Raw genomic sequence first — 20,375 nt, forward strand, 5'->3', positions numbered from 1 at the left:
ATGAGATAATAGAAAACCATCGAATTCTATAAAATAAGACAAATTGTAAGACAAAGCATACCTTGTCGTGAAAATCTTAATGGCACGAAAGAAAAATCCAAAAAAGACAATATCCACTAATAGAAGCCTCAAAGGAAAGGAAAAGAAAAGGCCAAAGAGGAGAATATCACCCGTAACTCAAGTTCAATTATAAATTTGAACTTTTTCATCAGTCCGTAGAAATAAATGTTCCATAAATTTATAACTTTTAGCAACAACTTTCATTCAAGATCTTATTGAAGACATAATAGATACTTGTTTTTTTTTAAAAAAAAATTAGAGATGAAATTTAAAAATGTTCTATCATCTGCTTGTCCAATATCATTAAAGCCTCAACCTGTATCAAATATTCAGACTCCCAATTATAATGTAAATGTCCGAAGAATCCAAAGGACTTAAAACATACAGAGGAGGGAGATTAGCCCTCAGCGGCTTTCACACCACTTTAGGAGTCACTTTCAGACAGTCTTTTGACATCAAATGCTTCAAATATCAGCAAAATGAGTGGGAAAAGGAACGAAAATTGGAGCTTCAATACAGAAGATGAACAAACTTACAATCTACTTTTATGAAGTCAGTTTCATCCTGAGCAGTAAAACACCAATTCTAAAATGCTGCCAGAAGAATAGTCCCAACAGCCAAAATGGATGCCATAATTCTGCGGTAGAAGATGATCGATATTATTCTGGAAGTACACAAACTCTTTTTTGATGTATTTTTGCATATGATGCCAAAATACTCCTCAGCTAAACAAATCAAGATTGAACAAAGGATGGGTGGTTTTATTTCTGCAAAGGCTTGGGATCTTTATTGGGTAAGATGTTGTCGGGAAGGATGAGTTCAGGGGGTGTTTCACGAACAACACCGAGCATCGAGTCATATTCTTCGTCCTTGCGAGCAAACTTCTTGCGGAGCACCTTCTCAAACTCAATTTCCTCGAAAGACTTTGCATTTTCAGCTGCGTGAACCTGTGCAAGGTTTAAGTAATTGGTGGCCGACTGAGATATAAAAGCTATCTCTTCATCAGTGAGCTTTCGGAGGAATTTCGCTGGATTCCCTCCCCATACCTGCACATAAACATTGTGGTAAAGCTCACTACCCATGTCCCCATAAAGCTAACATAGAAGCCCAAGTCCATGCTCCAATGCAAGTTCAGAGCAGATTATCATTCAGAATTAGTATCCAGGGTAACCAAATTATTTCAAGATATCCACTAAAAGGTATTGATCAAAGAGGAATGGAATTCCCATATTCCAGTTTGGGATTTAAGGCCGGATCTTTTTGATAGAGAGTAGGAATTGGATTTTCCCAATAGAGAAGTTAGAAACAGTAAGATTTGGCCCTGAAAAAGATGAACTTTTTGCCTCAACAGATCAAGATTTTTTGGGTGAAAAAGATGAACTTTTTGCCTCAATAGAAACAGTAAGATTTGGCCCTGATAGAGAACCTTGATTTGATTTGCAACGCCTAAATTTAAACTCTTCTCACACTAAATTTATTGTGAATAGCAAGGATCCCAATGTGTCAACTCTACCTTTGGTCTGTGACTTACAAGAGTTTAAATATGCATGATAGGACTCAAAGACAGAATCCTTATATAATTGCATGTTGCCTAAAGTTTGTGCTCTATATAAAAGAGATGAGGAAACAATGAATGAGTGGCACCTTCTTTCTACATTTGGAGAGGCTTTCTGTGTAGACATCAGAGTGGCTAATGAAAACTATCAACGATAGGTGGCTAAGCAACAAAGCTGAAGTACTATTGAATAGTACAATTAGAGCTTCTTTTGTGGTTCGATTGGATAGAAAAGAATGCTAGTCTGTACGATGACGAACAAAAATCTTTAGGCTGAGTCCAGCTTACAGCCTAAAGCTTCATGTTGGAGTGTCCTTCACAAGTCTTTGTAATTTCGTAGTTTCTTGATCAACCTTATTTAGGGTTGCTTTTTTGTAACCACTTTGCAGGAGACCTCTCCTACCTTGGCCTAAGAACACACGTCTCACTTTTTCTTTTTCTTTTTTTTTTTAATGAAAAATTTTCGACTCTTTTTCTTTTAAAAAAAAGTCTTGAGAAGTACCTCTCCAGAGGGGATCTTAGTATTCTGCCTCACAAGAGCTCCAGCAGCTACCATGGCATTTTTCTCAACAACAACACCATCAAGCAATGTTGCACCCATGCCAACAAAAGCCTCATCCTCAACGGTGCAGCCATGTAATACGGCACTGTGACCTGTCAGGTTTGAACTTTTTTTTTAAGTAAGAAAACTTGAAAATAATTAACATGTACAACCTCAGCATGCTCAGTTGCTCACAGTATACTGAACAAAAGATCAGACATAAATATATTATTTGGCTACAGCTAAGATGACGTAGCACACACACCTACGGTGACATTGTTGCCAATGATAGTCGGCAAAACCTTTCCACTTAGATTAGATTTTGCCACATGCACTAGGGAGTTGTCCTGTATGTTGGTTCCAGATCCCACACTGATGCTGTTCACATCACCTAGTCAAATAGATAATTAAGTTATGAAACAAAACTTACAAAGAAAATGTTCAAGTAATGTCATTGGCTAACAAGCCAAACATGATATGAATTAAATAACTATTTTAATTTAAGTTTGATACTGTTTTACAGATTGTCAATTTCAGACATTTTAATGAGAAAAAAAGAAACAATGGTTTTCTGTAAAGATTATGTTTAAAATGATTTGCTGTTCTTAAAAAATGGATCTCTCCTAGGACAACCAGTTTGCAAAGTTTATTTTTTCAAACAAATTAAAAAAACCAAAATATAAAACAGTTGACAATTTTTTCTATTTAGAGTAACTTTCCTAAAAATAATAAATAAGAGTAAACAGAACTACAAGGGAAACTAAGACATTCTCCCAACCTACAAAAACTGAAGGAGATGACAAAAAACTTTTCCGAATCTTAAAAGAGGAAAATAAGAACAATTTTTTTTTGATTTACAGCATCAAGAGCACAATTAAATCTCATCATCTCCTAAGCTCAGAAAAATTAGTAGTTTTCCCTGAAACAATTGAGCATTCCTCTCTAGCCAAAGCCTCCTCCAAGGAGCCACTTTCACTACACATTCCAAAGTCAATAGATGATAAAGAATAGTGAAAATCTTCCTGAACACACCAACTTAAACCAAAGACCCTCTCCAAATGGAGGAAAACACATGGTACGAGTCTTCTATATGTTTGTAGCATAAGCGATGGGGCACTCCAAGAAGGAGAGAGTCTTCTATATTCTTAATGACCATATATAAACATAAAATTTAACAAAGAATACAAAAATGAAAACACACGAAAATAACAAAATACTATTATTTTTTTAAAGTTTTTAAACTAAAAACTACTTTTAAAAATGATCCTACCAAAGGAGTTATATATGTGAACAATAAAATATAATAAATTCTAAACTATTCTCCCCAACGGATCCTAAGTTGACCAAACATCAAGTGTCAAGGTCAAGGTGAAAAAGGAATGCAAGAGCTAGCGATGAAGCACCAGCAAGTAATTATTTTTTTGACAGGAAAAGACAAAGCCACAGATATTTAAAGCATTTAGAATGCGCAACCGAAGTGGGCTAATGATAGTTGAAATGTCAACAGATACGGAGAGGCACTCTGGATAACATTGCAATTTATTAATAAAGAGAACAAACAGAAAAATATTTTTTTAACATGCCATAAAAATATCAAACACATCAAATAACACAAACTCTAATTACATTAGTTTTTACAAAAACCTTCGCATCAAGGAAGGAATATTAGTATGAGTAATATCCGAGTTGTTATTGGGATATTGAAAGGGCATGTATTTCATTAGTGAAATTGTTAGGTAAGTAGTGTTGTTACAATAGCTTGAAGAGGTTTAAAATGGACGAAAATTTTAGAGAGTCCAAACTTTCAAGGCATGTACCGACAAGGTTAAATGTGCACAAATGGACTAGGAAATACCGTAACAACAAAAGAGTCCTTCACATGGGTTTTACCTCTCAAAACGCACCCATACCAAATAGAAGATCCTCTTCCAACTTGAACGTCCCCAATAATGGATGCACCTGGAGCTACGAATACGTCCTTGTCAACAACAGGTGCCTTATCAAATATGTTCATCAGAGTACGATGCCTCGACACTGCAGGAAACCTCAGACATATTAGTCCATCAGGTATCATCAATGAGATAGAACACGAAAAGGGAGCTCATAACCAAATTAAAATACCACAACAAACAGAAAATGAAGCAAATCTAACAAGAGGTGTGTTTCAGTGACAGTGCCATCAACAATCACACTTTGAAATACCCAAGTGAGTCATATCACTAAAACTATTACTCCCAAAGTACACCTGCATTTGTAATTAAGAATTCCATTATATCCCAGTAAATATCGTTTGCCCGCATTTGACACCCTCTTATAAAATTATAGAAGCATTCGTCATACGTTGCTTCGTATACCGCCAACAACAATTCTAATAAAAATCCACAAAAAAAAAAAAAAAAAAAAAAAAAAAAAAAAAAAAAAAAAAAAAAAAAAAAAAAAAAAAAAAAAAAAAAAAAAAATCGTGTAAATCCGTAACCCTAATACTCGAAACCTCAGCCACTCAAAAATTGAGAATCAATGGGAACTCTGGCATAACCACACAAACTACGCGACGCATAAGCTGTATTTACCACGACAAACACTTTTCATCAATCAAATTCAGAGAACATCAATTAGCATTCCGACAAGCTGATCCAATCAGGATAACGAGACTCCTAAAACATACCTGGATGAAAGTCAAAATTAAAGGAGAAAGATCCGAGACTATAGGAACGTGCTATGTCAAAAAACAATAACAATAAATTGCTTACGCTGTTCTTGGAAGAAATATCTCCCTTGGAGGCGGCAGCCAAGACGATCGATTGCCTGACCCGTCTCACGGATCCAAAATCCAACGGTGTAAATGGCTTTCCCCAGAGTTCCCATCGTCTTCTTCTTCCTCCTCCTCTCTGACTTCGCGCTATTCAGAGCCAACCAAATCACTAGGAGCTTTTGGGCTTCTTGTACTCAGAAATGGAACGAGAAAGAAATGGGATCGCAGCAATAGGGTAATTTGGAAATCGATCTTCCGAAACGCTGCGTTTTAGTCGCCTGGGTCTTACATGCTACAAGCGCAAATTAATGCAACTCACCGTTATAAATTTTAGGTAATTCTATCGTACCTCCAATAATAAACCTATATATTTTGCCCAAATTATGATTTTTTCTTTTTAATGTCAATACCCACCAAAACTATCTTGAATTATTTCATTTATTTTGTTTATTTTTTTAATTAAAAATTATGATTTTTTATTATAAAACCCTTAAACTACAACGGACCCATCGAACTTTAATATCTCAACGACCAACTAGCAAAAAATAAATAAATAATTTCATTATTACACATCTACCTTCATGCACCGTCGAAAATTCTAATATACTGATAATTTAAAATATTGTAGGCATACTCTTAATCGTTCATATCGAGTGGCTCGTCATTCAAAACCGTAATTATAACTCAACGTGTTTTTCACACTGTGGCTAATTTAAACTGTAAATAAAAATAACTAATTTTTTACGTATAATAAAAAAATATAAACCCATATTAGTTGACGGGGCTGACCAACTAACTGAACTTAAAAGAATTGTCTCGAGCATGCATCGCTGCAACTACTTTAATTTGTCGGAAAGATATGAAGTTCGTGGATATCTGACATGTCATATATCGCCAACCAACAATATATAAAGTTGTTGGTTTTAGAGAATTTTCCAATGGTAAAAGAAAAAAAAAAACTAACGTCATAAATCAAACTAAATTATGAAAAGAAATTAACTTTTTTCTTTTTAGTTTTTCCACATATTAAAAAACAATTTATTTTAACGTAAAATGTATTTTTTAGAAAATAAAAATGAAAATTTCAATGTGTATATATTATCTTAAAAATAAGAAAGAAAAAAAATAATAATAATAAACCTAACATTCCATTTTCAATTTCAGTTTCCCCATTTTTTCCTCCTCGTGCATTACCATCAGATTATTATTACTTTTCTAAACCCTATTTCAGGTTTAGTCACCCCCTCCCTCCCATTTCTCGTCACTGCACACTGCACACTGCACGCCGTCTCAACGGCTGCCGCCACACGCTGCATTCTCAGCTGCCGCCGTCTCAGCCTTCCGCCGCTCATTTCTCTGATCTGCAAGGTTTTATTATTATTTTTTATTTATTTTATGTTATTTTCGTTGGGTTATGTTGGTTTATGCTCTTCACCCACGGAGGAGAAAACGAAGTATATATATATATTTTGTTGTTTGATTTGTTCTTCAACCAATGCTCTACTAGTCTGAATGGAAAATAAAAACTAAGAATTTATACCTCTCAAATTAGAAGGCAAAAGAAAAAAAAAAAAGGATTGAATCAGTTCATAAAAAGGGGAAAGAAGAAGAAGAAGAAGAACGAGAAGAAGAAGAAGAAGAAGAAAGAAATCCACCTGACGTTTAGTTGGCTATAAAAAAAGCTTGTTGAAAGAACAGCTGATTTGAAAAGGTTGAAACGATTGATATCAATTGAAAAATAATATATATAGAAAATTAGCCTTGAGTTTTTAGTTTATTTGAATTGGATTGAGTAATTGAGTTGAATTGAGACACAGGGAGTTGTTTGCATATGAACTAGCTAGCCTTATTTTTTGTTTTCTAAAAAAAGTATCTTATGGGGTAGAATTGGAAGCAGATTTTCAAAAATTCAAGATTTGAAATCACAGCTCATTTCAAATTCCTTGTTTTTTTTTCTTTTCATACAGGGCTAAGGGACCGAAGATGAGCCTAAATCATTTACTCCTTCGTCGAACACTGAAGAATTTTTTGAGAATCAATGGCAACTTACTTCGTCATCAATCGGCTGTCAACATCAATGCCACTCGCACTTTCATCACATCACCTTCATTTTCTTTGCTCGATCCACACTACGGTTGTTATTCTTCAGTTCCTCTCAGGAATTTTGAGCTTGGAAAATCAAATTCAATTTTCAGTAGGTGCATCCACTCCACTGTAACTAAGTTGAGTGATGCAGCAATGGAGCCAAAACTCGAGTCTGCAGATGTTGAGGAAGATGACGGATTAATGAATGAGTTCTTGTCCAGATTTGTCTGGATAATTCGCGGGAAGATTTCTGAAACATTTCCAGATTATGATAAGAAGACAGTCGATGCAATGCTTTTGATGATTGTGGAAAAAGTAGTATCTGAAATGGAAAAGGGTAGCTTTGAGCAGTCATTAAAGGCTTCAACTGAGAATCGAGATTGGGACCTAAGTGAGGATTTGTGGAAGACAGTAAGTGAAGTTAGCAACATGGTTTTGGATGATATGAAGAAGGCTACGAAAAAGGAGAAAATGAAGGGTTTTCTGCTGTCTGAGGAAGTTCAAGAAATGTGTAGGTTTGCTGGGGAAGTTGGCATTCGAGGCGATATGCTGAGGGAATTTAGGTTCAAATGGGCCCGTGAAAAAATGGAGGAAAGCGAGTTTTATGAAAGTTTGGAGCAGCTCAAAAAAGAGGCTTGTACCCAGGAAGAAAACAACGATTCTCCGAGCAGTGTAGAGGATGCATCCGAGGTGAAATCCGAGGCTGTTTCGCTTCCCAAAAGGCGAGGGAAGATTAAGTACAAGATTTATGGTCTTGATTTATCGGATCCCAAGTGGAGTGAAGTAGCAGACAAAGTCCATGAGGCAGAGGAGGTGTTATGGCCCCAGGAACCGAAACCAATATCTGGCAAATGCAAACTGGTCACGGAGAGAATTTTTTCATTAAATGATAACGAAGACCCATCGCCATTATTGGCTGAATGGAAAGATCTTCTTCAACCCACTAGGGTTGACTGGATCACCTTACTCGACAAATTGAACGAGAGTAATAGATTCTTATACTTGAAGGTAAAAAACATTTCTCTTATTTTCCCATCTTGCCTTGTGTTATTGTCAATTTTATTGTCCGTTTCAAATTTCACTCAGTTACCCTATTTATCTACACGTTGCTCAGTGGAACACTTTTGATTGCTGGTGTAATGCATTAGGGTTTTTTATCAGTGAATCTTTTCTACTCCATGTCAAAACGAACGACATAACGTTTGAAATTAGTAAGACCCTAAGTTTAATTCGTTGCTTATTATGAATGAAGGTTGCAGAACTTCTTTTAAGTGAAGAGTCTTTTCAGACCAACATCCGTGACTACTCTAAGCTTGTCGATGTCCATGCTAAAGAGAACCGCCTCGAGGATGCCGAAAGGATTCTTAAGAAGATGAACGAGAAGGGCATTACACCAGACATTTTGACAGCCACAGTTTTAGTTCATATGTACAGCAAGGTGGGCAATCTTGATCGTGCAAAGGAAGCTTTTGATACCTTAAGGAGTCATGGGTTCCAGCCAGATGAGAAGGTTTATAATTCCATGATAATGGCATTTGTAAACTCTGGACAACCCAAGTTGGGCGAGTCGCTGATGAGAGAGATGGAAGCAAGGGACATTAAACCCAGCAAGGACATTTACATGGCATTGCTAAGGTCATTTTCCCAACGTGGCGATATTAGTGGTGCTGGAAGAATTTCTGCTACTATGCAGTTTGCTGGCTTCTCGCCAAGTTTGGAGTCCTGTACATTGCTCGTTGAGGCATACGGGCAAGCTGGTGATCCCGATCAGGCAAGGAACAATTTTGACTACATGATAAAAATTGGGCACAGGCCTGATGACAGGTGCACTGCAAGTATGGTTGCAGCTTATGAAAAGAAGAATCTGTTGGATAAGGCTTTGAATCTTTTACTACAGCTTGAGAAGGATGGATTTGAGCCCGGGGTTGCAACTTATGCCGTTCTTGTAGATTGGTTGGGCAAGTTGCAGCTGGTCGATGAAGCTGAGCAGATATTAGGCAAGATCGGCGCGCAGGGTGATGCCCTCCCTTTTAAGGTTCATATTAGCCTATGTGATATGTACTCGAGAGCTGGGATTGAAAAAAAGGCGCTGCAAGCTCTCAGGGTCTTGGAAGCTAAAAAGGAGGAGTTGGGACATGGTGATTTTGAGAGGATCATAAATGGACTCATAGCAGGTGGGTTTGTGCAGGATGCTAAAAGATTGCAGGGTGTTATGGAGGCCCAGGGTTTTACTGCTTCCCAATCACTTCAAATGGCTCTGAGGACATCTCAAGCTCTTCGTGGCAGGAGACTGCCTTGAGATGCTTTTTCGACCATTTATAAATTTATTGAAAATTTGTTTCTACGGGCGGAAATGTGAATATTTACCATCAACTAGCATTCTATGGCAAAGCTAGTGGCTGGAAAGAATTGGCATCTCAGCATTTCTTTGTCAGGTAGTGTTATTTACCTTTGTTTTTCTTCTCCTAAATGCTTGCCCCTTCGATGTCATGTATTCTATGGCTACATTCATCATCTCTTGGTTCGATGTCAGGTATGCCGACGCATAACAAACCAACGTTTTCTTATTAATCATTTTTCGGTTCCTATTTGCTTCATGTCGTACCTCATGGGTTGGCTTAGTGATCAATAAGGGTCGTGGGTATAACAAAAGGTACATAGAGAGAATGAGTTTAATCCATGATGGTCTCGAACGAGGTTTTGGCACCCAAATATTGTAGAGTATTATTATCCCATGGGATTAGTCAAGGTGTATGCAAGCTTGTCAGGACATTCACAAATAAGTAAAAAAAAGAGACCGAAGGATTTCACGACATGCTTTAATAACTGATTCTTTTAAATTTTTTGCTTGTTTGCTTTACATGGTATCCACTATCAGGCTCTTGTCTTTCAATAAAGCATGCTTTCTGTTACAGTAGGTACTGAATCATGTGTTTTAAAATTTTTAGAACTCGAATTTTAATAGGATTCTCCTTTTATATACTCGTTTATTTGCTCGAGTTCCCCATTTTGCTGCTTTACCACTGCTTTGACAACATCTACTATAGAAATCATGCCAACTAGTTTGCCATCTATCACAGGAACATGTCTTGTGCGATTCTCTGCAAATGCCAAGAACTTCATCTAGATTATTCCCTTCTTAGATGGTCGTTGATGCAGTTGGAGAAGGAGCTGACTTACATTTTATATGGTAAATTCAGAATCTAGAGGACACTGTTCTTAGTATTTTTACCTGTCATAAGCTGCATTGCTTTAAGGATGTTCGTGTCGGACGTAACGGTTACTAGTTTGTCCTGTTCGTGAAAAATAAAAATATGTTAGTGAGAACTGTTGTTTGTAATCTGGTTTTGTAGCCTGAGGGAAGACAGAAAATAACCTCACAAGTCATTATTTCCCCAACTTTTGTGAATATGGGACATCTCCCATCTGCTATTATCTTCTTCAGATAGTCTGTTTAGGAGGACCATAAAATACAGCAATTCCCAACTCAATATTCATGGAATAGAGAACGAAAAATTTTGAAATCTTGATTTAATTTTTGGAATTTGCTTAGAATTCAAATGTGTTTTAGATGGATGGCAAAATTGTTGGAAATTTTTTTTTTTTTTTTTTAAGGAACCTATCATAATTTTAAATTTTAATCTATAATGCGTGTAATTTTTTTGTATCTTCAAACTTTCTCATTAGTATGCTCGTTTTATGACTAAAACATACTGAATAATGCCTATACGGGGCAATGGTAAGTTCGATATGGTGAAAAAATGCAAAAACTAAATATAAATCACACTTTGATGGATACTCACTTTTAGCACAAGTGAGTTAAGCCTATTTGTTCGGCTTACGGTGAACTTATAATTGTGTGACACTCACTTCTAGCACTAAGTGAGTTAAGTCTATTTGTTCTTGCGTCGCTTACGGCGAACTTGCGATTGTGTGACACTCACTACTAGCAACAAGTGAGTTAAGTCTATTTGTTATTGCGTCGCTTACGGCCAAGTGACGTATGCTCGAGCCTCTGGTCTCGATTAAAAAAGAAAGTTTTAGAAAATGGGGCCGAGCCTCTAGCCTCGGTTCTAGAAGAAAGTTTTAGAAAACGGGATAGAGAAATTTCGAAAGAGAGTTTTAAGAAAGTTTAAGAAAACGGGGTCGAGCCTCAGGCCCCGGTTCAAGAAGAAAGTTTTAGAAAACGGAATAGAGAGATTTCGAAAGAGAGTTTTTAAAAGCAAGATTTGAGATAAAATTGATGTTATATGGAAATATAAGCAAAAAGTCAACAACAACGGCTTACTAATATAATCGACAACGACGACTTATTACATATAATCGGGTAGGAGTTATTACTAACTCCTTCAATGTTATGATATTTTCCTAATACTATCAGCATTTCAGTTACCTCCTTCCGTTACAATTCCGGCGATGTGTTGTCCTTCAGGCTTCAACACCACCAACGATCCAACGTTGTTTCTAGCCATCTGCAGCAAAGAAAAATTCCTCAATCTTCTCAACAAGAAAAGCTTTCGAGCTTTTTGGAAATGGCGAAACCGAATCAAACTCACTACATTTTGCACGGTATCAATGGCCGCATCATCCGCACTGCAGGAAAACCACGAGGAGCCAATACTTCCATCTCCCTTTCTCGAAACGATCTCCGCCACGGTAATATTCTCCATACCTTTCAGTGGAGAAGACGAACCTCTTGATTCTGATCCTTCCAAAAATTTTTCCACTTGATTCGTTTCTCTCCTACACGAGTGCTGCGAGTTCGCGATCTTCAACGTCTCTTGCCACGATCGTAATGCTTTCACGATCGCCTGCATTTTTGGATCTGTTCACCAAAGGTTCGAATGAAAATCGTTAGTTAATTCAAATATTTTCTCGTTTGATTTATTTATGAGGATTGTTAAACGATATTTGATCGTCTCTGTTCAAGCGATTGAAGAAACCCGTGAAGATTAGCGCGGAAATTGACCTAGAATCTGGATTGGACTGTGATAGGAAGCTCCGTTGATGATGAACATAAGGTATGCTCTATATTCCATGGCGATTTGAAGTAGAATAAACAGGAATAACTTGCAATTATCATTCATCACATTAAGAAACTAATTTGATTAGTGCACATCATTCTTTGCTTTTGCTTTACATGAATGTCTTGCAATCATCGATCATGATCGATCTCATCACGGAACTAACTTTTCAATTTACTTCAATAATTTGAAAATGAAGATGTATTTCTTATAATCCCGTGATCATTCCCTTAGTTAGCTAATGTGAGACTCCCTCGCAACAATCCTCCATATTTAAAATCATAAACTTTATGCTGTTGTTCGGAGAGAAGGCAAGAGCCTGCCATATTCTTTGTCCAACAGAAAGGTAAAAGAAAGCTAAAGAATGAAGCTCTTATGCAAAAGCTAATTCAAAAGTTGAGCAATGTTTCTTAAGTATCCAATGCCAAATTATATATAGCTTTGGACAGGATGCCTTCAATCATAAACCCATCATTCCTTTACTCTCTGCATTCTCCTCCTCCTGTAAATGAGGCCATAGATGAAGCAGAAACTTCATCTTCACTGGCCGATACCGTGCCGAACATTCGGCATCAATCCGTCCAGTCTCCTGAGATAAAACCAGAACAGCCTCCTTTAGCACCAGCTCAGCCACCTGAAAGAACTGAAACTATGCCTATGCCTATGCCGCCTCCTGCCAATGTTCGTTCTAAGTCACCATCACAATCTCGAGCGAAAAACCAAACCCGACCGGTTTCCAAGCCTCCATCGCCATCGAAAACAACCCCTCAATCTTCAGTTGATTCCAATAAGTCCCCATTAGTATTAGGCAAAGCCTCTCCATCTCAGGAGGCTTCTTCAAAGCCTCCATCACCGGCAGCTACAGCTCCTCGACGCCGAATTGCTTCAAAGTCACCATCTCCGTCGTCGCAAGCATCACAATCAAGATTCAAAGCTGATTCTCAGCCTCCATCATCTTCAAGATCAGCATTTTCACCTCAAACTTCATTAGAAAACCAGCCTGAAACCAAGGAAGACCTGACATCTAAGAACAATTCCAATCCCCATTCGAACAAGAACTCTTCTAAAACCCCAATACAATCGGATCAAACCATAGAAAATGGCTTAGAAACCTCTCCAGAATCACAGGAACAGTCAAAAGAAACTAAGGAAAATCTGGAAAAGGACTCAAAACAGGAAGAATCCATGGAAGGCTTAGCCAAAGCTTTTCAGAAACTAAACATCAAATATTCAGACAAAGAAAACCCAAAGAGTTTCACAACACTCATAGGCAACAACAAAGGGGCATCAATGCTCTTACACTCCGGCGAACCCAAAGCCGATAGTTCAATCCACATCCACCGTCAGTATAAGAACAATCCAGGTCAAATCGCTAAAAGTTTCACAGAAATGGAAGGAAATTTCAAGCATAAAACACCCCAAGATTCAAGAACAGAAGAGAATCCAGCCCAAAAATTATATATCAACATCAATGTTCAAGGTATGAACAACTCAATCATGTTAGATAGCTCATTTACTGAGAATGATCCTGGAATCAATTTGAAATTCCCTCGAGAACCAACAAAATCCAAAGATGAATTACAGGTTGCAAAACCTGCCGAGAGGGTTACCCATGAACCCGCCGTAAGACGAAGATGCCTGAGAGGGCTGTTAATGGAGTCGAGCGATTCTGAGGTCGACAACCCAGAAAAGCCCCGACGCCATGGCTGCCGCTACTCTCGTGGCTGCAAAGGAAAAAAGGTCGAAACTCTGTAATCTCCATTGCTTCTGGGATTTTAGTTTCTGTTTTTCAGCATCTTAAGTGGTTGAAATTTCTGGGTTTTGTGGGAGTTTTGAGCTTTTATGGAGTTCTTCTTCTTCCCATTTGGATTGTACTCTGTTCTTGAAAGATTGAAGTCCAATACAAGATTGTTCTCATCTTGCACACGGATTCTGCCATGAAAATTATACCCAAATCTTCGGAACTAAAAAATATTTTCCTTTATATTTTATATTCCAAAAAAAAAAAAGAAGAAGAAGAAGAAAAAAGCATGATAATACAATAGCCATTGCCTTTATTTTGAAGCTAGAATTTGAAATAGTTGTATTAATGAAAACTCTCCCATACATACACACCACCAACAAGAACAGCTTAACTACCATAGAAATATATAAATATGGTGATGTGAATGATGGAAAAATAAGTAATAGAAAGAACATTTCTTGTTCCTTCTTCTGCAATCTTAAATATAAAATTTACACTTTAAATATAAATTTAAAATTTTAATTGAATAAATCTATAAAATTCAACGATTATATCAATTAATTTATTAGTGTAAAGTTCAAATTAGTCCCGTCCATTGGAAAGTCTATCACTTTTCTCTTTTGTTCTACTTTATAATTAGAATGTCATATAGTAGTTAAAACTTCAAAATCAACATTGTTAATAAAAAAAAGTCTGCTTGAAGTTGTTTTTCGTGTTCTTGTAACGATTATTTTTTTTTTTTGTGAAGGTTGTGATGGTGGCGCGGTGTCGAACAATAATTCTAAGGATGAATTTATTCTGGTAAGGTCGGGTTTATTTTGAGAAAAAAGTATTTTTTTTAAGTGAAAAAAAAAAAAACAAAAGGCGTTGGCTTTTTGTCAAATCACTAACGAATAACATTACAACTGGCGTTTGTTGTTTTAAAATAATACAAATTGCTTCTTTTTCAATTCTAAATGGTTTGTCCATTTTATTATTAATTATTTATTCATTTCTTTATAAATTAATTACTCTTCATGCGCCATATTTTCCTTAAAAAAAACTTTTTTATACTATGCTATATTTATTTATTTGATTCATAAGCTTTACCTTAATATCAATTTTCTTCATTGTGGGTCAATTTTGAGGTAATAAAAAACACATCAGGATTCCACAATTAATCTATAAATTTTGATTTTAATGTTGATAAAGCATATCAATTTAATTATTCTTATATTGATATTTAATATCTAATAATTATTTAAAATTTGTTTGATTTTAATTCAAACTTGCAAGTAATTTTGTTTAATATAAATTATTTGATAATTTTTTAGAAAATATATGTGCCACCTTAGTATTGAAATTTTTAATTTTGTTAATGATATTAATTTTTAAGAAAATTGATTTAAAAAGCTTTGATTTTACAATTGAAAAAGTGATTATCTTATTATTGATTTTGATCCTCTCAAACGGGTGGTTGAATTAGGTTGGATTAAAACTCGAACGGGTGACTGAATTTAGTCGAATTATAAGTTGTGTTCGTAAGTTCTTGTTTTAATAATTTGAATCTTTATAAATTCTATTAGTATAATAATTAAAATAAAATTGGTTGAGAAATTAGAAGGAAAATGAATAATTAAATCATTGGAGGAGAATTATTAGCATCACAAAAAAAAAAAAGAAAAAAAAAAGTAAACTAATTAAATTATATTTAATAAATAAGTCAACTAATTAATTTCCTATGTACGTAACATTAGAATAAATGGCTTTTAAGAGATAAAGAAGAAGGGTAAAAAAAAAAAAACCAATACGTTTATTTAATTTTTCCTTAATTGCTTCGTAGCAACAAAGAAAAGGTAAAATATTTACAAACAATTTCCTCTTTCATTTTTTTTAATTTACCAAAAAGGTCAAAATAATTTTTATTTTCCAACAAACAATATGGTGATTTTTTTCTTTTTAATTTTAAAATAAATAAAAGTATTCAGAGACTGAATTATATCCTACCAGCCTTAATTACTGTGCTTCTTCCAATCCCTTCAACATTGTCAATACGACTTTTCCAGCACCAGCCATGAACCTCCGAACCGGAACGGCGGCACCCGGAGCCGTAGTCGGAGACGGCGAAGGCGACGGGGATGTAATGGGAGTGGGAATCGTCGGCGGTGTGGTCTGTTGTTCAGCCAAAACTTTCAACATCTGAAATTTTCTGGTCAACCCCACAACTTTTCTACTCATTTGAAACCCTCCATTTTCGTCATCTGCAAAACAGAGAAAAAAAAAAAGGCTAAAAAGTGAACACAGAGCTATATAGAAGAATGGAAGAAGAAGAAGAAAGGAGAATGTATGTTACTAAAGGGGAGTTGACCGGGAACCGATGAGGGATTCGAAGTGTCGGAGAGGAGGAGGAGGGCGGGAGTGAGGATGGTGAGGAGAGACCAGAAGAAGAAGATTAACACATAAGCTCGAGGGTTCATTGGTTGTTGGGAGAAGGGAGAGGACAGAAGACGGCGGACGGCGGCGGCCGGAGGTGGGTTTAGCTTCAAAAGGAATATGTTTTCTTGTATGCTTTAAAAGCCAAAGGCAAAGGTAATGAATTAGCTGGCCATGGGGATATGCTTATTGCGTATGTAACAATTTTTTATTTTTAATTAATCTAATAAGAGAAGTCAAGTTAGTTAGTTGAGAACTACCTGTTGGGGAAGGTTTCTATCACTACTTTATCACACAAGTGGATAGATAATCTTTTTTTTTTTCTTTTTTTTTTTTTTGAAGAATTAAATAAGTTATTATTATTTTCGTCCTATAATTTAAAATTTTTTATACGACTTCAGCATCGTCCACTTTGCCATTTTAGAGCAAAAGAAGACTGACAAGCAAAGAACCCAACAAAAATATTAATTGGACATTTCATTTTTCCCCATCAGAAAAATAATAATAAAGATACAGACCAAAAATTATATGCCATATTCTTTAGTAATAGAGCCTACAGTCCTAAACAAGATAAACACGAAGAAAAACTAAGTATAGGATGTGTTGTGGTCTACAGGGAAATCAGAAAAACCTATTACAACATCCACATTACCACCAGAATCCCGAATTCATGCTTGTTTAGGAAACCCGAAAGAAGAATTCGAGTGCTGCACACTTTGTCTACTATTAACCAGAGGGGCAAGATGAAACTTAGTCTCTTGAAACGCCACTGCTACTTGCAGAAGACCTCTTTCCCGAATATCTCTGCCACAAAGCAAAGGAGAAAAGTTACATAGTTACAATATTGGGCCCGGGAAGCAGGATGGGCGTTCAACGACTACGGGAAAGAAGTTCTATCTCTCTGTGAGAGGTGTCTCTCAGTATTTTTTTCCCCTGATGTGAGAGTACATGGCTACAAGCTCACTAATAGCAGATATTGTTATCTTTGGGCTTTTCCTTCTGGACTTCCTGTCAAGGTTTTTAAAATGCGTCTACTAGGAAAACGTTGCGTCTACTAGGAAAACGTTTCCACACCCTTATAAAGAATGTATCGTTTTCCTCCCCAGCCAACGTGGGATCTCACACACTCTCTCTTTTTTTCTTTTTTTTTCTGGGGGGCAGGAGGGGTGCTGCTACTCATTTTGGCCAAGTTCTCCATCTGGAGGGGTGTGCTCTCTGTATCTATGCGCTGCTAAATGACTATTTACTAGCTAAGTTCATGTTGCCTCACCTGTTTTCCAATGCTGAATGGAATATATTTGTATTTGATCATGTGCATGATTTGGCGCTTCATTGTCAGGACAAATAGAACAATCCAATAGCAAAGAAGAATGGGCCAAAAAACCGGAACATCAAAGAGTGAGAAGAAAGTCATGAAGAATGCAATACAAAAAGCTTTGGTGATGGCGTACCTGAAAATAGAAAAGGAAAAAAGGTTTAAGAGTTCATTTAGTAATCAACACAACTAAATGATATCAGAGTATCTGATACTGCACATTTCACTCCAAAATCATGCAATGATAAAAATTTGCTATAATTTGACACTTGAATAGTCTTAAGAGTCCACTGTAATCATCAAAGCAAGCCAGTATGTAATGCTGCACAACTCACTAATAGTATCTAAAGCAGTAATACTCCATAAGTCAATTAATGTCCATCCTCAAGAAATGCCAAGTGTATGAAATAAGGATGACAATTGACAAGAAAATACGTGTTCCACCACCAAAATCATCAAAATCACCGCATGTCCATGCAATAACAAGTTTTTTGCAATATGTTTACACTTGGAAGGGAGCAACTTACAAAAAAAACGTTAATTCGGATATATCTTCCAAATATAAAGCCTGAAATTCATACGAGCCTATAAAATAAACATAAATCTTTTCCAATTGCAAGTTATATATAGATAGGTATAGATATACGCGAATTGTTTCGATATAACTTTTTTACAGACTGGGTGATGTCCTTGGAACCTTATCTAATACAACTAACTGCATTCCAATTACAACATTTCGAAATAAAGAGCGAGAAAAGAATACCAAGTGCTTCATCATATGATAGTTTCCAGCAATGAAATCTTTTCAATTATTGCTAGAAAAAACCAGAACAAGTTACTTGATAGCTAGCCAAAGCCATTTCCAATATTAAACGCAATGAAATTTCAATCGAAGTTACCAAAGTAGCTAAAGGAAAGAGGAATACCAAAACTTGAACTCCGGAAGTCGGCGTATGAACGGCCTAAACTCATCAGAACCTTTAGTAGGCAAGGAAGCTCCTTCTAAGACGTCGAGTTCAGGATCAACCTTGGGCGATAGAAAGCCAATCAAGAGATTCAAGATATAGATTCCCAAGCCATATGAAACAACATAAAACCCTTGAACATAGAAAACACGCAACACATAAATTGCTGCAACAAGAAGGGTTCCCAACCACCTCTGGACAGGATGAGGAGTGGATCGATCCAAGTAATACTGAAACGCTCTGGCAAAATCGTTTCTCCACTTGGCCAGAGGTGCTACTGGAGAGGCCGCGTCGTCCCCAACTCCTTCCATAAAAGTATATCCGCTAATAAATCCTTCAAATCATAAAAGGAACGGTATTAGGATAATAAAACACGATGAACAGCAGAATAAGAGCATCAATCTCATCAATTGCCCAGAACAGCAAAAGTCAAATGAATTGTGAATCTACAGCTTCCTTTCATTTTTCATAACCAGAAACGAAATGGCAGTATCCAAACCATTATCAATCGAAGTCCGAAAGAAGTTGGCTTAAAACAACAGAAATGGAATCGGAGATGGCAATAGTTCAGTAAATCGGAGAATTAGGTTTCAGAAAACAAATTGAGAAAGAAGCAGAAACCGAAACCTAACCTTGAAAGCCCGAAAAGCAAGGGGAAGAACAGTAAATGGACGAGAAGAGAATAGAAGAATTGAATCCAATCCGTATTAGGGAAGTAGCAATGATTAATGAAGTCGATTCCGTTGCCTCGTTTCTCAATCGCTTCGATTTTCTTTCCAAGCTCCCTCTGCGATAAAATATTCCCCCTATTTTTCAACCGGAATTCTTTTCTTATTTTTAATATTGTTTTTCCTATTATCATTTATCTCTCGCCTCGCCTCTCATTTTCTGACCTCCAGAAAAATCCGTGAAAATGATTTAATTAATTTAACAAAATGAATTTAAACCGGGATTTGTAGTCCATTATCATCCATTTATAATACCCAATTCATCTTACGAGAATACCTATAAAACAAGTCCTTATTAATTTATTTTTTATCACAATCTTTTTAGCTATCTATTTTACTTTTTAATTTAGGTTTCAAAGTCAATTTTAATCTATTTTATATTATTTTAATGGTACATCAGATATATCTTATTGTTGGATGATGAAAGTCCCACATCGGTTAATTTAGGGAATGGTCATGGGTTTATAATCTAAGAATACACTCTCCATTGGTATGAGGCCTTTTGGGGAAGCCCAAAGCAAAGCCATGAGAGCTTACGCTCAAAGTGGACAATATCATACCATTGTGGAGAGTCGTGTTTGTCTAACATGGTATCAGAGTCATGCCCTAAACTTAGCCGTGTCAATAGATTGGCAAATCCTTAAATGTCGAACAAAGGACTCCAAAAGGAGTCAAGCCTCCTCGAAGGTACGAAGGTAGTCATTGGTACGAAGGCAGTCAAAAATGACTAAGACTCCAAAGGAGTCGAGACTCGATTAAGGAGAGGCGTGCTTTGTTCGAGGGGAGGTGTTGGATGATGAAAGTCCCACATCGGTTAATGGTTAATTTAGAGAATGGTCATGGGTTTATTTAAAGTGGACAAGATACCACTTGACACAATCGCACTCTTAAAGGCAGCGGACTAGCGATTATGCGGCACTCACTTTCCAACGACAAGTGAGCTAAGCCAATTCGTACTTGCGTCGCCTACGGCCAGTATGATCGAGCCTCTAGCCTCGGTTTTAAAAGAAGGTTTTGGAAAACGAGGGTAGAGAGAGATTTTAGAAAGAGAGATTTTTGAAAGAGACGTTATATAAGCAAGCAAGAGAGAGATAACAACGGCTTAGCATATATAACCTTGGGTAGGGAGAAGTTGACAACTAAAGTGGACAATATCATACCATTGTGGAGAATTATTTAGTATATTTAGCCATC

At 36.4% G+C, this 20,375-nt stretch overlaps 6 protein-coding genes across 8 annotated transcripts; 2 read left to right on the forward strand and 4 right to left on the reverse strand.

Moving 5' to 3' along the window:
- Positions 1-363: 363 nt before the first annotated feature.
- Positions 364-5,159, reverse strand: LOC111491855 (gamma carbonic anhydrase 1, mitochondrial). The gene is made up of 5 exons (XM_023140916.1): positions 4,907-5,159; positions 4,047-4,190; positions 2,422-2,547; positions 2,118-2,269; positions 364-1,106 (listed from the first exon to the last, which is right to left on the reverse strand). The coding sequence occupies exons 1-5, from the start codon at positions 5,019-5,021 to the stop codon at positions 822-824; spliced, it is 822 nt and encodes a 273-aa protein (XP_022996684.1). The 5' UTR covers positions 5,022-5,159; the 3' UTR covers positions 364-821.
- On the reverse strand, positions 4,125-19,293 carry LOC111491857 (protein RER1B-like). The gene is made up of 5 exons (XM_023140919.1): positions 19,086-19,293; positions 18,415-18,787; positions 17,444-17,624; positions 16,848-16,977; positions 4,125-4,152 (listed from the first exon to the last, which is right to left on the reverse strand). Exons 2-4 carry the CDS (start codon positions 18,762-18,764, stop codon positions 16,924-16,926), a joined length of 585 nt encoding a protein of 194 aa, XP_022996687.1. The 5' UTR covers positions 18,765-18,787; positions 19,086-19,293; the 3' UTR covers positions 4,125-4,152; positions 16,848-16,923.
- On the forward strand, positions 6,113-10,497 carry LOC111491849 (putative pentatricopeptide repeat-containing protein At2g02150). Its single transcript, XM_023140906.1, has 4 exons — positions 6,113-6,276; positions 6,876-8,001; positions 8,246-9,428; positions 10,074-10,497. Exons 2-3 carry the CDS (start codon positions 6,892-6,894, stop codon positions 9,290-9,292), a joined length of 2,157 nt encoding a protein of 718 aa, XP_022996674.1. The 5' UTR covers positions 6,113-6,276; positions 6,876-6,891; the 3' UTR covers positions 9,293-9,428; positions 10,074-10,497.
- On the reverse strand, positions 9,809-12,114 carry LOC111491856 (CBS domain-containing protein CBSX3, mitochondrial-like). 2 transcript variants are annotated; one of them, XM_023140918.1, is made up of 6 exons: positions 11,963-12,114; positions 11,553-11,818; positions 11,387-11,465; positions 10,370-10,443; positions 10,226-10,286; positions 9,809-10,094 (listed from the first exon to the last, which is right to left on the reverse strand). In XM_023140918.1, the coding sequence occupies exons 1-6, from the start codon at positions 12,078-12,080 to the stop codon at positions 9,952-9,954; spliced, it is 741 nt and encodes a 246-aa protein (XP_022996686.1). In that variant the 5' UTR covers positions 12,081-12,114; the 3' UTR covers positions 9,809-9,951. The 2 variants fall into 2 exon arrangements, with proteins under 2 accessions (XP_022996686.1, XP_022996685.1); XM_023140917.1 differs by having other exon boundaries at positions 11,550-11,818.
- LOC111492428 (probable serine/threonine-protein kinase samkC) lies at positions 12,468-13,772 on the forward strand. The gene has a single exon (XM_023141767.1). It carries the CDS (start codon positions 12,468-12,470, stop codon positions 13,770-13,772), a length of 1,305 nt encoding a protein of 434 aa, XP_022997535.1.
- On the reverse strand, positions 15,697-16,527 carry LOC111491858. 2 transcript variants are annotated; one of them, XM_023140922.1, is made up of 2 exons: positions 16,109-16,527; positions 15,697-16,001 (listed from the first exon to the last, which is right to left on the reverse strand). In XM_023140922.1, exons 1-2 carry the CDS (start codon positions 16,215-16,217, stop codon positions 15,757-15,759), a joined length of 354 nt encoding a protein of 117 aa, XP_022996690.1. In that variant the 5' UTR covers positions 16,218-16,527; the 3' UTR covers positions 15,697-15,756. The 2 variants fall into 2 exon arrangements, with proteins under 2 accessions (XP_022996690.1, XP_022996689.1); XM_023140921.1 differs by having other exon boundaries at positions 16,094-16,522.
- Positions 19,294-20,375: the final 1,082 nt, after the last annotated feature.

This window comes from Cucurbita maxima, unplaced genomic scaffold (genome assembly GCF_002738345.1).
Source record: "Cucurbita maxima cultivar Rimu unplaced genomic scaffold, Cmax_1.0 Cma_Scf00017, whole genome shotgun sequence".
Lineage (NCBI taxonomy): Eukaryota > Viridiplantae > Streptophyta > Magnoliopsida > Cucurbitales > Cucurbitaceae > Cucurbita > Cucurbita maxima.

Bases quoted from the DNA above. Each gene is read 5' to 3' on its own strand.
- LOC111491855 (XM_023140916.1), bottom strand. From the start codon at position 5,021: ATGGGAACTCTGGGGAAAGCCATTTACACCGTTGGATTTTGGATCCGT. The intron at 2,270-2,421 runs GTGTGTGTGCTA...CAAACCTGACAG, and splicing joins TGGCAACAATGTCACCGTAG to GTCACAGTGCCGTATTACAT. The intron at 1,107-2,117 runs GTACTTCTCAAG...GTTTATGTGCAG, and splicing joins CTAAGATCCCCTCTGGAGAG to GTATGGGGAGGGAATCCAGC.
- LOC111491849 (XM_023140906.1), top strand. From the start codon at position 6,892: ATGAGCCTAAATCATTTACTCCTTCGTCGAACACTGAAGAATTTTTTG. The intron at 8,002-8,245 runs GTAAAAAACATT...TTATGAATGAAG, and splicing joins ATAGATTCTTATACTTGAAG to GTTGCAGAACTTCTTTTAAG.
- LOC111491856 (XM_023140917.1), bottom strand. From the start codon at position 12,080: ATGAATGATAATTGCAAGTTATTCCTGTTTATTCTACTTCAAATCGCC. The intron at 10,444-11,386 runs GTAACTGAAATG...CCTCCTAAACAG, and splicing joins CGGAATTGTAACGGAAGGAG to ACTATCTGAAGAAGATAATA. The intron at 10,287-10,369 runs GTTATTTTCTGT...TTTCACGAACAG, and splicing joins GGGAAATAATGACTTGTGAG to GACAAACTAGTAACCGTTAC.
- LOC111492428 (XM_023141767.1), top strand. From the start codon at position 12,468: ATGCCTTCAATCATAAACCCATCATTCCTTTACTCTCTGCATTCTCCT.
- LOC111491858 (XM_023140921.1), bottom strand. From the start codon at position 16,217: ATGAACCCTCGAGCTTATGTGTTAATCTTCTTCTTCTGGTCTCTCCTC. The intron at 16,002-16,093 runs GTAACATACATT...TCTGTTTTGCAG, and splicing joins TCCCGGTCAACTCCCCTTTA to ATGACGAAAATGGAGGGTTT.
- LOC111491857 (XM_023140919.1), bottom strand. From the start codon at position 18,764: ATGGAAGGAGTTGGGGACGACGCGGCCTCTCCAGTAGCACCTCTGGCC. The intron at 17,625-18,414 runs GTATTCCTCTTT...TTCTATTTTCAG, and splicing joins CTTCCGGAGTTCAAGTTTTG to GTACGCCATCACCAAAGCTT. The intron at 16,978-17,443 runs GTGAGGCAACAT...GCTTTGTGGCAG, and splicing joins CATTCAGCATTGGAAAACAG to AGATATTCGGGAAAGAGGTC.